Consider the following 15,228-nt stretch of genomic DNA (forward strand, 5'->3'; position numbering starts at 1 on the left):
GTTGCTAATTACACTTTATTACATTACTCGATCGTAATATGGGATCCCTATGTACACAGGCGATAAAGTGACCACATTCATGTTTATTTATGTGGTACATAAAAGTTTGCTGCATTGACGGTTGAACTTGTATTATTAGTTATACTTATGCAACAGGATGCAAACAATAAAAATAATGTTTTTATCAGCCATGTGAAATGAAGGATGCAGCTGTCATAATTGTATGGAATTAGAATACATTTTCCAATGAAAAAGAAAATAGTTATGCTTCACTCTTGAAATATATGTTATATAGTATACTCTGTTACTCTAGTCATAATATATTATTGAATATATCGCTTTGATTATTTTTTCTGGTCAGATTCTTATTGTTCATCTTCTTTCATTGTGATGAAGTGTGAGAGCAGCTGCTGCATGAGTAGTTAAACAACTGTCCTGTCAGATTAACATTTACACAGATCACTATTACCATGCCTATTCTCTCGGGTTATACTAATTGTGTCTTAATCTCAAAAAAGATTTTTCTTGCAGGCTTTTCATGCGAATGTGACACTCCAACTCTTGAAGTACACAGGCTATTAGTAAAGTGAAGCATTACATTGAAGAGTTCTGCGTGTATGTTGTGATACATTTTATATTTCTTGTAATTTGGTTTGGAAAAAGGCATGTTGTGTGATAACAAATTTCTCTTTACCTAGCATAGTCATTTGTTTTATGATGACATGCTGCTGTGTTGCATTAGATTAAAGGAGTGAATCATTAACTCTTCCAGGGTCAGGATGCAAGTATTTCCTCCTTCCCTAGACAATCTGGCTAGTTACCTTTCATGTGATGTTTTAAAATTTCCTGCACATCACCTAGGAATCGTGTCAACAGATGGTAAACACCCATCATTCATGACCTCTTTTGGCTGTCATGTAGAACTATGTGATGAAGCACCATCAAACCCTTCCAGAAAGCTTACAATAATTTCTTTCTGAATGTTGTAAAAATACTTCACCTGACCACACCACATAGGTATTTGACTGTGAAAGGGTTGATAATAAATATTAGTGATTTGCATGTTTTCATGTTATATTGTTTTGAAATTTGGAGCTGCCTAGAAGAAAACTGTTACCAGATTTTGTTATTTAAAAGTGACTTTCTGCCTGGAGACATTTCATGTATTGACAGTATAAACAGCTGGTCTCATGTACAAAGTCTGAATGACAGAATACCTTGTAAAACATTTCAAACAAGAAATATAGTTCACAGCTGCTTGCAGGGCGCCCCTTCATTATCCCTCAGTACTGTATTACAATGTTCTGGTCATGGTTCTTCATTAAATTCAGTAAAAGCTCCTTTCATTGTTAACATGCATAAACATTTTTCTCACATGATATATTTAGACAGGTAGGAGGTTTAAAGTGTGTAAAGTTCAGCCCATGATCTCTTAAACTTCCTTCAGTGATGGAATACATGTGGGAAGTATATTTATACTGGGTGAACAAAATGTGTTTTGTCAAACTGTCAGAAATGGTTACACACATTGAAATGAAGGAAAGATGAACGTGTGTCCAAAACAGTCACATTTTGGTTTGGATTTTGAATATTATGATGTTTGTGAACAATAGCCTGGCTAGTATATCTGAAGTTATTGTGAATGAATGTTTGATTGATTGATTGATTGATTTATTTAACATCCATAACTGTTACATTATGTACAATTGGACAAGTCAGTTTTTTATAAAAAAAATATATAAGATTAAAAACATCACATCAAATGACTAATAGTATAAAAAACCATAGAAAAATAACATAATAAGTCCTTTAAATATGATAAAACAGTGGATGAGTATAATTAGGCAACAAAAGCTAAACTAAAAATTACATGCAATAGCTAAAATAAATTACCCAAGTATTCTATCCACCCACCTCCCCACAGAGCCTTGTACAGTGCCAGTCCCTGTCTTCCCTGTGATCATTTCACAAGCATTCTTCATGTGCTGTTGCAGCTCTCCTATATTATAGACTGAAGTGACATAAGCCAAACATTTCAAATACTCAATCAGATTGAAGTCTGGTGAGCATAAGGGCCATGGAATGGGCCCAACTCAACCCGTCCACTTTTAACCAAAGCCTTCATGTAGATGTTGCCTAACATCACTGTGTGCATGAACCACATGTGATTTTGTATTCATAGAGGCACATCATCCATGGGTTGTGGTAGAAAATTTACCAAAATATTATGGTATGCCACTCCTGTTAGTCTCCTTGGCTAAACATGCCAGTCCCCCATTATATATATATTTATTACTATTTAGTATTAGTATTAATATTAATCTTTGACTTGTCCCATATCATGTATAATGATTCATGGATGAAATAAAATTGAATTGAATTGAATTGACTATATCTGCCCACAAATTAATCAGAAGTCATTGTTAATGCCTCAGTTTCAGAATAGCATGGGTGTTTTCATCTGCCCACATATGAGTATCATGGAAGTGAGTAATGCAATCTCATGTACATCCTGCTTTGTCAGTCAGATGTCAGATAGGAGATATGGATTAGTTGCACACATTTGGAGATGCCATCAACTGAATTGCAGGATAGTCAGTAGGATTAAGACCCTGAACCCATTGAAGATTGTAAGGATGCAATAGTTGTATATATAACAGTCTTACAACTGTGTTTTGGGGGAGACTTTCTGCAGCTTCAGTCCTCATTTTGCTAGTTCTAGGTTCCTCCTCCACATGGTGCAACACTCTTTCCTCCAAATCAAGGCCACTCACTGATCACAGTATCCCTCAGCCCATTCAGTTCACCACAAATGCTCCACTGTCTCTGAGACACTGATGAATCAGAATTAACATAATCTGTTCTGGGATTCTGTGGCCAGGGAACAATTTTGGATAAAGACAGCATGCTTCTCTCATATTGCCATCTGCCAAACCATATGTGAATGCCTGTTTGATATTTATATGTTTGTGTAATTGTTTGCCATTGTCACCAAAACAACAAAATGTGAACATGACCACCAGTCCACTCATGGAATGTAAAATGCTTACTTGTGACTGCCTTTGCACAGTACAAAACTCATTACTGCCTTTGCACTGTACAAGACACATGCTAACTCATGGCTGCCTTTGAATGGGATGAGAGTACCTTTGTAACAATTAGACAGAACATAAAGGTATGCTTAAACATTGTAAAATTCAGAAGAGCCATAGCCCTCAGATGTTACCATGTCGGACATGTTTTCATTGTTTCATCATGTGGAACCATATCCAAAAATTTAGCAAAACATTTTTTGTTCATCCTATATATGTGCATTTTTACCCATACACACAGTTGTGTGTGTTTGCACACATTTTGTAACATGTGACAAAATCCTGTCCCTGCTTATTGTAGAACTAAATGATGGCATGTTAGAAGGTCATTAGGTTATAAATAATTTAAGGTACTGAAGCAACCTGGGATTTCCACAATACGGAATGAGAGTGCTACTTTGTCCTCAATGGACAGCGGATTATATTTCTGTTGCTTATTACCCCCACTACTTCTCTAAGCCCTTTAGAAGCTTTAATCTTGAAGATGACTGGCAGTACCCATCAAGCAATCTCTAGGTAAAGTTAAGTTAAGTAAAAGTCCACAATTCATGTTACTCTTATTCTTTTTACTTATTCTTTTTACAGGTTTTACTTTATCCAGACCGCAGAAATTCATTAGCTCTTAAATAACATACACTGGAAATTAAACTGTGTTCAGTCTCGTTAAAATGTTTTAGCAAAGCTTATCCTTCAGAAAACCTTTTAAGTTATGGTCTTGGTTTTTCTATTTTTATATTATCACAGGAGCTTTTGTTCCTTACAGACAGGATCAGAATAGTGACTAATGTATTTTGCTTCACCTAGCAGATTGTATTTTCTGTGTACCCTTTTCAGGCTATATCCATGTGTATCTGAAAAAGGCTGTGACTACAGAGTCCATAGTTCTCTGTTTGCTATAGTTACAGTACAGTTCTGTAGGGTTCTGAAGGTGGTATATTCTCTTAGGATTTCTTGGTTTCTGGATTATGTCCTTTGTCTGATATTCAGAACAGAACATAATGTTTTAGAGACTGAATCTGTTTCTGTCCACAGGTAAAAAGGTAGAGAGGCATCTGTTCAGTTCGGTCCATTGGGAAGGGCTGCTCTCTGGAAAACCTCCTCAATACAAAACATTGTGTTCGATACAAAATACCAAATGATGAACAAACCCAGAATCCCAATATCCCTAAATCTTTGCCTGTTTTTTTATAGATCTAGCTTTTCATGAAAATAGTTTGCTGTGAAAGAATTGTTTGCTGGCTTTTTTGAATAGTTACCATTACATCACGAGGAGCTGCAAGGTATTAACACACTGGTGGTCTTACGAGATTTCTTACACATTTCTGTTCCCCTTGTTGGTAATTCAAGGGAGGTGTTGTTGCCCTATTTTATTGTATTCACCTGTCAAAACAATACTTGCAGATAGACTTCTGTCATGTTCATATTGAGGCTTCTTACACATAAGTTAATATTCTTGCATTAACGAGTTTAGTCTTTCTCACTTTTCAAATTGATACCACTCCAGAATTAACTCTTACATGACTCTGACATTTTTCAGAATTCATGTTTAAGTACAACCAAAATTTCAAATGAGCTTTTTCTCCTATCACTTCGCGGACCAGTGATTTAAATTTTTAAATCACCCTGGGGACCGGCGTTTTTAAACCTACTACCCTAACTTGTGCACTGTTCACTTTAAAAATTAATATAAAATCTCCTAATTAATTTTATGAACTAAAATTTTTGGAGAAGACTTACCAGAGCTCCTAGAAGTGCCTCAGAGTGTGATATTTCTGGAAACATTCCCCTCTGTGAAGAGGCATGACGCAGAACTTGCAGACGTAAGAAGTCTTGCTTTGCTTGTTGTGCACAGCGCACACACAGCAATGCCTAGAAGGGTACTTCCCCATCGATTGTTCGCTCATCGCAATTTTCACGAGGGTATGTTTCCACATATCACCCGAGAGTCGCCCAGGGGGGTCCATATGAGGCCTCCATGGGGTGGGACTAGATGGTCCAGGTTGTACTACGTCTGTGTCTGATGCAGGTTCTGCTGCCACCATGAGGTCTGTAGCCCAGGCTTTTGCCACATTCATGAGAAATGCCTTGTATTTCAAAGTTGAATTTTCGTTTAGCTCTTTGAAAACCAAAAATGAATTTAAAAGGGCACAATTTGTAAGCCACAAGGCAACTTTCTTCATCCATTTTACTGTTTTCCTAGGAAGGGAATAATAGGCCAAGTATTGGTCGGCTCTATCAACTCCCTTCATGAACATATTGTACTGAGAAATACAAAGAGGCTTCTTCTTCACTTGCCCATGTCGTCTTTGAACATCGACCATGCTCGAATTGTGAATAGTGGAAATCATATTCACGACGCGAGTATCCCTACAGGACTGAAGAAGAATGTCCCCCTTCCTCCTGTTCAGACACTTGCGTAGGGTCTGATGGCATTTGTCTCACCCCTGGATCACCAGTAAACTTTCCCAAAGTGAGTGTTTTGTCCACTTTACCCTATGTGGCTGTCCCCGCAATGCTAGCACTCGCACTTTCATCGGAGCTCTCACTGTCACTTTCACTTTCTCTTCTGGTCACAATATTTTGGGGGCCCCTGTCACTGCCACTGACACTGCCCTCGCTATCAGAAGACGAAGCAGTTGGCAAGTCAGATAACTCATCGGAGATCAAATCACAGATTTCTTCTTCTCCGAGAGCTCGCGTGGCCTTCAGCTGCTTTCGTCTCTGAGCCATGTTGACACTGAGAATATCTTGCCTTACACATAGAAGCTTCAATTTGAACAAAGGGACTTTTCTTTAGAGTGAAAGGGGAATAGAGAGTGGTCACATTGCTGACTCGGAAAACAAACATTGCGAAGGTCAGCTACGCAGTACTTTTACAGACACGTGGCCACCAAAGCGAGGAATAGTGTGTTGCAACATAAGTTCTTTCTACAATAGCAAATGTAGCCTACTCCATATGGAGTACTTGTACTATCATTGCCCCAACTTCTCACCACTAAGAAATGACTACATTATCATGAGCCTCAGCTGGGACACCTTTCATCATTTTCCTCAGTTTCTCCATGCAGCCTTGGAGGTAGTGTCTTAATTATGCCATGATTGCTTTATTGTTATCAATTCATTATAACTGTCAAATTGCTGGATGTTATGTGGTCTGATTACTGACAATGTCATTAAATAAACCAATGATGACATAGAATTGTCACTGGCATAGAGCCCATCGAATTTGAATGAAAGATTATTAACAGTTATCAGCATTATTGAAATTAAATTTGCTGAGAAAACCGTTTCTGTGCATATGCAGCATTTTTTGTCTGAGAGTAAGGACCTTGGTTACACTGTACTTTTTGGATTGTGATATATTCATATACATTGTAGCCCTTCAGAGATGCATTGAAATCACAGTTTGACTGAGTATGATCTTGAGAAAAGATTGCATTTCAGTAAAGTTTATAGAGGAACATTCAGTGAGCCATGTTACTGTCTGTGGGTACACTATGAACTTTTTTTTGGCAGAGATGGACTCCACAGTGTTCGCTCAATCATATATTCCTCTGCTGTTTATTTCTGGTATCTTGTGCACCTATCCGTAACTATTGCCAACTTGCTAATATACATTATTACACAGAAGCAGGCATTGTTAGCTTGTTATTTATATATATATATGTATGTGTGTGTGTGTGTGTATGTGTGTGTGTGGATTAAAATTGATGCTGACATAATACTGCTTACTGCATGTGAATTTGAATTTGGTTTTGTTTACCATCCACCATGCAATAATGTTAAGATTTCGAATTAAATATCTGTAACTGCACTAAATGTTTTGTCCTACTCAGCCATCATCAGTTGCGTTGAAATTTGGGGGAACTGCTATGCCTTCTGCATTACTGTGATCAGTGTTTTTCATATTTATAATGTTTCTAAATGCAGTCAGTGTAGTTTCTCCTCCTGTGCCCCATGTATTATGTCTCTGTAATGTGTAATGGTAAAGTGTGTTAGTATTTTATCTTCATGGAACACTTTTAAGTTGTATATTGTTAATGTGGTTGAATGTGTGCATACTTGTATGCCTGTTATCTGTCTAATTTGCAGTCATGATGTTGTGAGTTTGCTGAGGAACTGGTTAACAAAGAGTAAGTACACAATCAACCACATTAACAATATACAACTTAAAGGTGTTCCATGAAGATAAGGGAATGACACAGTTCATCATTACATGTTACAGATACAACACATGTGACACAAAAGAAGGAACTACATTTACTTCATTTGGAAACAGTATAAATATGAAAAACACTGATCACAGTAAAGCAAAAGCATAGCAGTTCCCCCAAATTTCAGTGCATCTAATGATGGCAAAGTAGAACGAATAATATAGTGCAGTGACAGATTTTAAAGGATTTCATTTTAAATCTTAACATTGCTGCGTGGTGGAGTGTAACCCCCCCCCCCNGATGCAAGAATACAACATTACTGCATGTTAGTTGTTGATTGCCCCTGCAAGTGAGTAATTATGTGATGTGATATGGCTGTGAAACTGAGACAGTGGAATCTTATTTTACAACCTGAAAGTACAGAAATTAATCCTGAGAACTGAAATGATTCTGAAAATTCTGTCTTTTATGTGTAATCATCAGAGAACACAAGATGAACTGTTTGAATAGAGTTAGGACTTAAGGAAAAGCTGGACAAAATAATAACTCAAAAGGATCTGACATGTTTAGGCCTCTGGGATGGTCAGTGAAAACTCAGTAGTTCAAGTTTTAATTTATCCCAAGTTCACTACCATGTTTCCTTTATTTCTGTATACTAAAATATCGTGTGCAAATGTAATGTCACTTTTGAACATTTCACCTTTTATGGGTGTTACCAAACTACTTCAAATTGTTTTGTTGTGCTTTGTTTGTCCGAACACTGCCATTGCTCTTTTTGCTGACTGTGGACAGTAACAATTTCATATTTCAGCTTGTCAACAGAATTACGCATTGAGAATCATCTGAGAATTTTACACTAAGAGTGAATTGTATTTGCCTCTCCCATACTTTTCATTCGGTATCCATCTTCACTGAAAACTTGCAGCATTATTTTGCTTTGTCAGATTTGAGGTTCCCACAGTGCTGACTGTGAAGTATATTATCTGCTCAGATGTGACACAATGAAGCATGCTGGATAGTGCCAATGTTTCATAGAAACTTGCTGCTTCCATTTTGGGATAGAAGAGTGATACCCAGAAAATTTAGGGAGCAGGTTCCTCTGAAACATTAGTAACTATCTTCCAGTCTACATGTTCCATCGCAGAAGACAGTCTTATTTTTCTTTGTATACAAAATTTGCCCTGGATGTCAGTGAGTACCAGAACTTTTCTTTCTAAGTTCGAATACTTCACAATTATATTATTTTTTCTGATTACATCATTGTTACTTGTACCACTTGGAATAGCTGTAGCTTGGAGTATGACATTTTCACATAAGTTTTTAAATCATATGATGTAATTTCATAAATTATTTTTGTAATTTTAAATGATAGTAAATATGAAATGTTTATTAATAAATAGAGATGGTTGATAACAGGACTCGTGGCATATTTAAAATCCTGATAGGATGCAGAAAGTGAAGATCTTTATGATTTGTGTGACAGGTAAATGCAGAATGAAATCAGATGTCAGGTAATAACAGTGCACTAAAAGAGGAGATTAAATTATTTTTTCACAAATTCTGTACTCCAGGAATTAAAACCTCTCCTTCTTTTTCATTTGAATTCTGCTTATTTCATCTTCTTACAAGTTAACACTAGCCAACATCAGTCTTTCAAGAAACATCGGTTTTAAGTGTTTATGGCTTTAGTTTGAAAGTCTGATGGAGGCTAATGTGTCCTTTGTAGTCAAGCTGGAAAGGTACCCTGTTTACACTGTTTTTTGTACTAACATCTGCACTTTGCATTTATATCACAATTTGGAGTGGATATTTGTGTTCTGATAATGCAGTTAAAATTCTTCCTAAAATAACTGAGTCTCTAAATACAGTACAGTATACACCATCATCAGAATCCTTTCAAGTCTATCCCAGTCAGAAACTTACTTAAAATTGTGAGACGTTACAAGAAATGAGGCATCCTCCAGTGTTTTGCACCATTGCTTGCCAGAGTAACCTTTGCACTGGTTGTCTCTGGTTGGAACATGTCTGTAACAGAGTTCGTGAATGATGTGAATTGTTAACTGACAAGTAATTACCATAAGATTCTGTGTGAAGAGACTGAGTATATTAAATGCCCACATATCAGGAAAGAGACTCTTTGAGAAATAACGCGTTAGCCACCGAAATGAAAGACAGTGTAGCGTAAAAAATTGCAAGTAATTAAGAAGTGTCGAGAAAACTCACAAGAAATTATCATTCATTTTGTAGTTGACAGTATGATCCAACTCCAAGGAGATTCTAATTAAATACAAACTAACGGGCTATTAAAGTTTGAAATATGGTAATTCTGCATATTAATCCTGAGTATGAACACTGGTATTTAATGAATTGTTCTTTTAACAGCTTTTGGAGAAAGACTGTTGGAGGCAAAATGCTATTCAGTTTGTGTGAATTCATTGTTGTACACTAACATCGATTTTTGTAATTTATTTATCGTGGTTTATAATAACAGCTGAAGGTGGGGTCCTGCGATCCATTGGAGATATGGGTGGATTTGTGACAAACCTCACACTAGGTGCAGCAGGGCTTGCCCGAACAGTCATCTCACCATCAGTCCAGAAGAAACCTTCCCAACTCAAAAAAGAGTATCCTTTAGTGATGGATACGAAACTGAAAATCATTGAGATACTTCAGGTAAATATGTTGTAACCACGTCCTTTATTGCTTTGACATTCAGTAGAAAATAGTAATTTAATATAATATTGCATCCTGTGTGTGTTAGAATTACGAATATTACCATAACACATTTATTGCATAGCATAGCAAAATTTAATTTGATCATTCCATGGTCTTCAAGTTATCTCTTCCCTTCAGGTTTTCTGACTGAAATTTTGTGCGTGTTTTTACTATATACTTCACCCATCTCAGCCTCTTTAGTTTTATCACCCAAATAACATCTGGTGAAGAATTCATATTATGAGGAAAATCCTTTTATAATATATTAATTGACAAGGTTTGTCAGAAGTTTTGGACCACTCTGTCACACTGTTGTCTAGTAGATCTGCCTGTCCCTCTTGCACAACCTGTGCTACCACTTTGCTCCTTGCTGCAAGCCCCTGAATGGTGAAGTTAGCCGCAGGGCTGAGTGTAATGTATCTGGTATGTCTCTCAATTTTGCAGTTTCTGAGTGGTGGTGTTTCTTGAGAGTCCATGTGCATTCATGCATCTACCATCGACATTTCAAAGAGGACACCTTAATCAGTACTAGCAGGAACTTCACTTGATAATTAATGTATGTGTAGCCTTATTTCATGAACCAAGGAGAAGAATTTTAAAGAATGGTATTGTTTTGTCTTCGTGTTCGTCCTGCAGTAATAACTTCATGACACAACCTTTTCATAAGTATTGTCGCGTATAGGAGGTAGCGTGACAAATAATTTTGGTTCCTTAGATTTTATCGTTGTGTCTATTGGATGATACTACACATTTACACTCAATTATAACAGTTCACACACTTTCTATTTTCGCTCGTACTTCTGAACTGTTTGACTTCGCTTCTGAGCTCTGTCTTCAGTTCTTAAATCTGCCTATAACTGCTGGCTGTAATTCTGACTACAGAACTCTCCTCTCACTTCTGTGTGTGTACCTTCTGTTCTGATTTCTCCCGGTCTCTTACAACTGTAAGTCAGCGGCCTAGAAGGCACCTTGTTCAAGGGTCCCATTTCACGTGTTTTGTACATCAGTAGCTAATGTATTCCTCACCGCAGAAACTGCACTAGTCCTAATTTCATTTCTGTGGTAACATCTGTTATGTATGCAGTGTCATGTGAACTTGTTTCATTGTCACCCCGACAACAATACGGAATCATGGTTACCAAGCCATTGCCTAACAATGGATGTCCGCCCTGACTCAGATATAGGCAGCACGACACAGTATTATGAGCCAGATCAGTGCTGTAATCTTGTATGAGAAGACTGTATCATAGCAAGTCACTGCCCATTTAAAATTCATTATGATTGATATAATTTCAGTTTATCTTGGATGTGAGACTCGACTACCGTATTAGCTGTTTACTTTCCATATTCAAGAGGGAATTTGATGAGACTGAGAGAAGTTCTGGTGATACTGTGTCCATTGGTCAGAAGGATATTGACTTGGAGAGTATTGGAACTCAAGCAGAAGGCATTTTTGGAAGCAGGTAATAATTGTGAATTGAAAATTTTGGTGGAAAGAGGGAAGTAGAACAAATGAATGTTGGAATAATGAAACATGTTAATATAATTTTATCTTAAAATTACCACTGATTAAAAAATATCTTCAGTGAAGAGTGTGCTGCCCTGGATCTGGATGGGCAAGGTGGACGGACATTCTTACGAGTTCTGCTTCACCTTACCATGCATGATTATCCTCCATTGGTATCTGGGGCACTGCATCTGCTGTTCCAGCACTTCAGTCAGCGTCAAGAAGTCCTTCAGGCTTTCAAACAGGTGATTTCATTTTAATGTGCTCATCTAATTTAGATAAATTTCAGTGAATAGTACTTGCCTTAATGTGAATTGCTTCATTACTGACGTAGAGAGAAGTTTGAATATTCTTTATATGGGTGATGAAGGTGGAATGTGGGGGGAGAAAGGAAAATTGTGTTCCATTTATGTGATTTTGCCCTCTCACTTTTTTGGAACACAGCTGTCACATAATTTGAGGAATACCTGTATATTGGTAATATGTTCTGCCAAATAAACAGTGACATTCAGCATTTCATATCTAGAAATTAACGTCTTAAACAGATACAAATTATAGAAATTGAGGTTTTCACAGTGATGCTTTGAAAGAGTTCTGTCTTCTGGAATGTAATACCTTATAGTCAGTTGAAGGTCAACTAAGATTTCACCTCCATCTTCAGGATCAAAGAATAAGGCAAGCAAGAAACAGCATGAAGCAGGTAGCAAGCAGAGCAGAGATTTTCAGTGGGCTACACAGCCTCATATCACACAAGATAGAACTCCTAAGTTACAAACTGAATTGTAGAAGGAAATGTATTTATACATACAAGGATGAAATAATTACTTTGATATTGTCACGATTTTAGAGTGATTGTAGACAAGATTTGGATTGGTAATTGGATTTATTGCACACTTATACAACTCGTTACTACACTTCACAAATCACTATAGGACACTAGGTCTTCTCAACCTGCTGTGTCTTCACCAGTCATTGCCTGATGATGGATCACAACAATGTCCTTTGCTTCTGTGCTCGCATTCTTACTGATTGCTGACTCCGCCACAGATAACTTTTAATCCTGATTAGTTTTTTAAAATCCCATGTGCAGTACTATGTTCTATAAAATTTGTTAAAAGTTATTCACTGTAAAAGTTTTAAGGTTCATCACTACGTGTTCCAATAGACGTGGTCATCATCAGGTGTTAAAATTATTGGGCAAGAAACTGCTATTTTCTGTTGTTTCGTATGAAGTCTTCTCGATGCGGATATGTGTTTGAGTTGGGGGGATGTGTTATCTCCTGTTGTGTTTCATGCTGTGTACCTTGTTGTTGAAAGCATTCAAAAACAAGACAAGCAGCACAATACACAACATGAGATAACAGAACCCACCATTACAGGTGGTTCAGATCACTGTGGTCGTGGTGCAAGGGCCAAGAAGACCCACCCCTTATACATTCATTGGAGCTGTAAGTGAACTAGTGGGAATCAATGACCCTTGAAAGGGCTGTGTTTTTATTGAGAATGGGAATAGTGGCACTTTGAAGGGTTGTTTTGTCCATGGGTTACATATTCGTAATTATCCAGTTTTCTGCTTATCTGTGCACCTTTTGTAGGCATATTTGCAATCCTGTATAGCTGCCGTTTAGTCTTCCCAGTCTCTTCATCTAATTTCTGTCTGTACACATGAAATAACTTGGGAACAGGCAATTAGATTTGCATGATTTGGTGAATTTTATAAAAAGGAATATTGAGCTATTTAAGTTTTTAATTAGATTAGGCAGTTTTAATGACAACTTAATATAATGACCTATGCTCATTTGTTTGTCTGTCTCAAGTGTAACGTACTAAATATTTATCCTAGCGGAATATGCTTTGAATAGACATTGTAGAGAAAAATGAAATACCCTTTATTCCATAGATCTTATGGTTATCTAGGTAATTAAGGAAATCTTGATGCTATGCATACATTTTAGAATTTCTATATTCAGCAGTTTCCATGTTGTAGCATAAAATATTGGCATGTAAATCCATTGCTAGGCAATGCCCGTAACACACGTGTGGCCAACAATACTGGAGCAGTGTTTTCTTTATGTCCACAGTGATATCACAGAACAGTGGGTAGAGGTCACGTGACATGTTTTCTGTAGGTCCAGCCAGCATGGCAGTGGACTTGCTGAATAGTGAATTTTCTGAGATCTGTGTCTGCTGAATCTGTATGTGTGCAGAGTTCCTAAGCAGGAGCAGTAAGTGGCAGAAGCAAGCAAGCAGTAAGCTTGAGGAGTACAGAAGCAGGAGCAGTAAGTGGCAGAAGCAAGCAAGCAGTAAGCTTGAGGAGTACAGAAGAGTACAAGAAGTTGACCTGTGAATACTTAACATGTGAATTGAAGACTTTACGTGTGCTGTAGTGCAGTGATATCTGCAGTGTGACTGATACAGTGCTTGTGTTAAAATCCGTTGCCAGGAAACAGATAGTGAAGACATTGTGAAGGCCTACCCATTGCTGAGATATGTTACCTAGCAATGACAAGTGTAAGCAGACGTTGAAGATGTTACTTATGTGTTAACATTACAGTAATCATTAGAGTGCTATAATTACTTGCATTTGCAACCTGTAAGTTTGTACTAGACTAAATCCAATTACGAATCTGAACCCTGCCTATAGTCACTGATACCTGTGACAGTTAGTGTCAGAACTGGAATTGGATCAGAGTGATTGATTGAATTATTAGAATGAAGGCTGCAGTAAAAAGTTATACCACCACACTATGGAAGTGGAACAAATGATGGCAGTCCTGCTGGCAGAAATAAGAACCAGCCAAGAAAGGACGGAAACCAAAATTGACACCAAGACGGAAGCCGCTCAATAAGAAAGGTGGGCTGAAAGGGAAGCCTTCCAAGAATAAATTAAAGCCATACACAAAGGGATAATGGCCAAGTTGGATGCCCGTCATGAAAGGATGTTGGAGGCATGTCTGGAATGCAAGGAACCAACTCCAATGGATATGGAATCCAAAGCAGAGCATCCAGAGGTCCCCAAGGAAGAAGCCACACTGAAATCTTCTGGACCAATGAAGAAGTGGCATAGGAGCTGGCAGCTAGCTGCAGGGCATGCAGAAAGCCAAAGGAACTGACCCAAGGAGATCGTGGATCCTGGAGGAAGTTGGCTGCCACCTGTGGGAAGATGACCCACCATACAACAGTGGCATCGTGCAGGGGACGTGATTCCGAGGATATGACCAGGACAGTGTGGTACAAGAAACCTGGAAAGGATGGACATTTGGGAAGAGATGTTGGAAGGGCCTGGAATGCAACAGGCATGAGGCAGCAAGTAAACGAAGGATCTAGGTGTCAGACCGCCACTATATCTGAGGAAGAAGAGGACAACCATGGACAGCATCAGAAGGTAGAGGTCAGGACAACGATCACATGTGGGAAGTGGAAGAACACTCAGGAAAACCTTATATGGTATTTCCAGATTGAATATTGTGAAACAAATTGTCAAGACTTCCACTAGACTGCATAAAATAAGTAACTGGCCGAAGTGGAGGGGTCGGCCCCTTCCAAAGTTGGGGGGGGGGGGGTGGAACACCAAGCAACAGGAAGGAAGATAAGGTGTCGCAAGCAGAGACCTCAGAAAGGAAGGAACTGTGACACATCAATAGGCTATTCAGGACAAACAGCCTTAAAGAGGGAGCAATGTGACATGTAAATCCATTGCTAGGCAACGCCTGCAACACACACACAGCCAACAATACTGGAGCAGTATTTGCAGTGATGT

General features: G+C 38.0%; 1 protein-coding gene across 5 annotated transcripts in view; it reads left to right on the plus strand.

Annotated features, from left to right (window-relative positions):
- The window catches only part of LOC111865978 (inositol 1,4,5-trisphosphate receptor), a gene marked incomplete at its 3' end in the record, with an annotated part of 252,641 nt that overhangs the window by 103,876 nt on the left and 133,537 nt on the right, over nucleotides 1-15,228 (plus strand). For all 5 annotated transcript variants that reach the window (XM_033752056.1, XM_033752058.1, XM_033752055.1 and 2 more), the window contains 3 exon segments: nucleotides 9,738-9,919; nucleotides 11,258-11,424; nucleotides 11,548-11,713. In XM_033752056.1, coding sequence (XP_033607947.1) covers nucleotides 9,738-9,919; nucleotides 11,258-11,424; nucleotides 11,548-11,713 — 515 coding nt within the window.

Source organism: Cryptotermes secundus, unplaced genomic scaffold, assembly GCF_002891405.2.
Source record: "Cryptotermes secundus unplaced genomic scaffold, Csec_1.0 scaffold35, whole genome shotgun sequence".
In the NCBI taxonomy this organism is placed as follows: Eukaryota; Metazoa; Arthropoda; class Insecta; order Blattodea; family Kalotermitidae; genus Cryptotermes; species Cryptotermes secundus.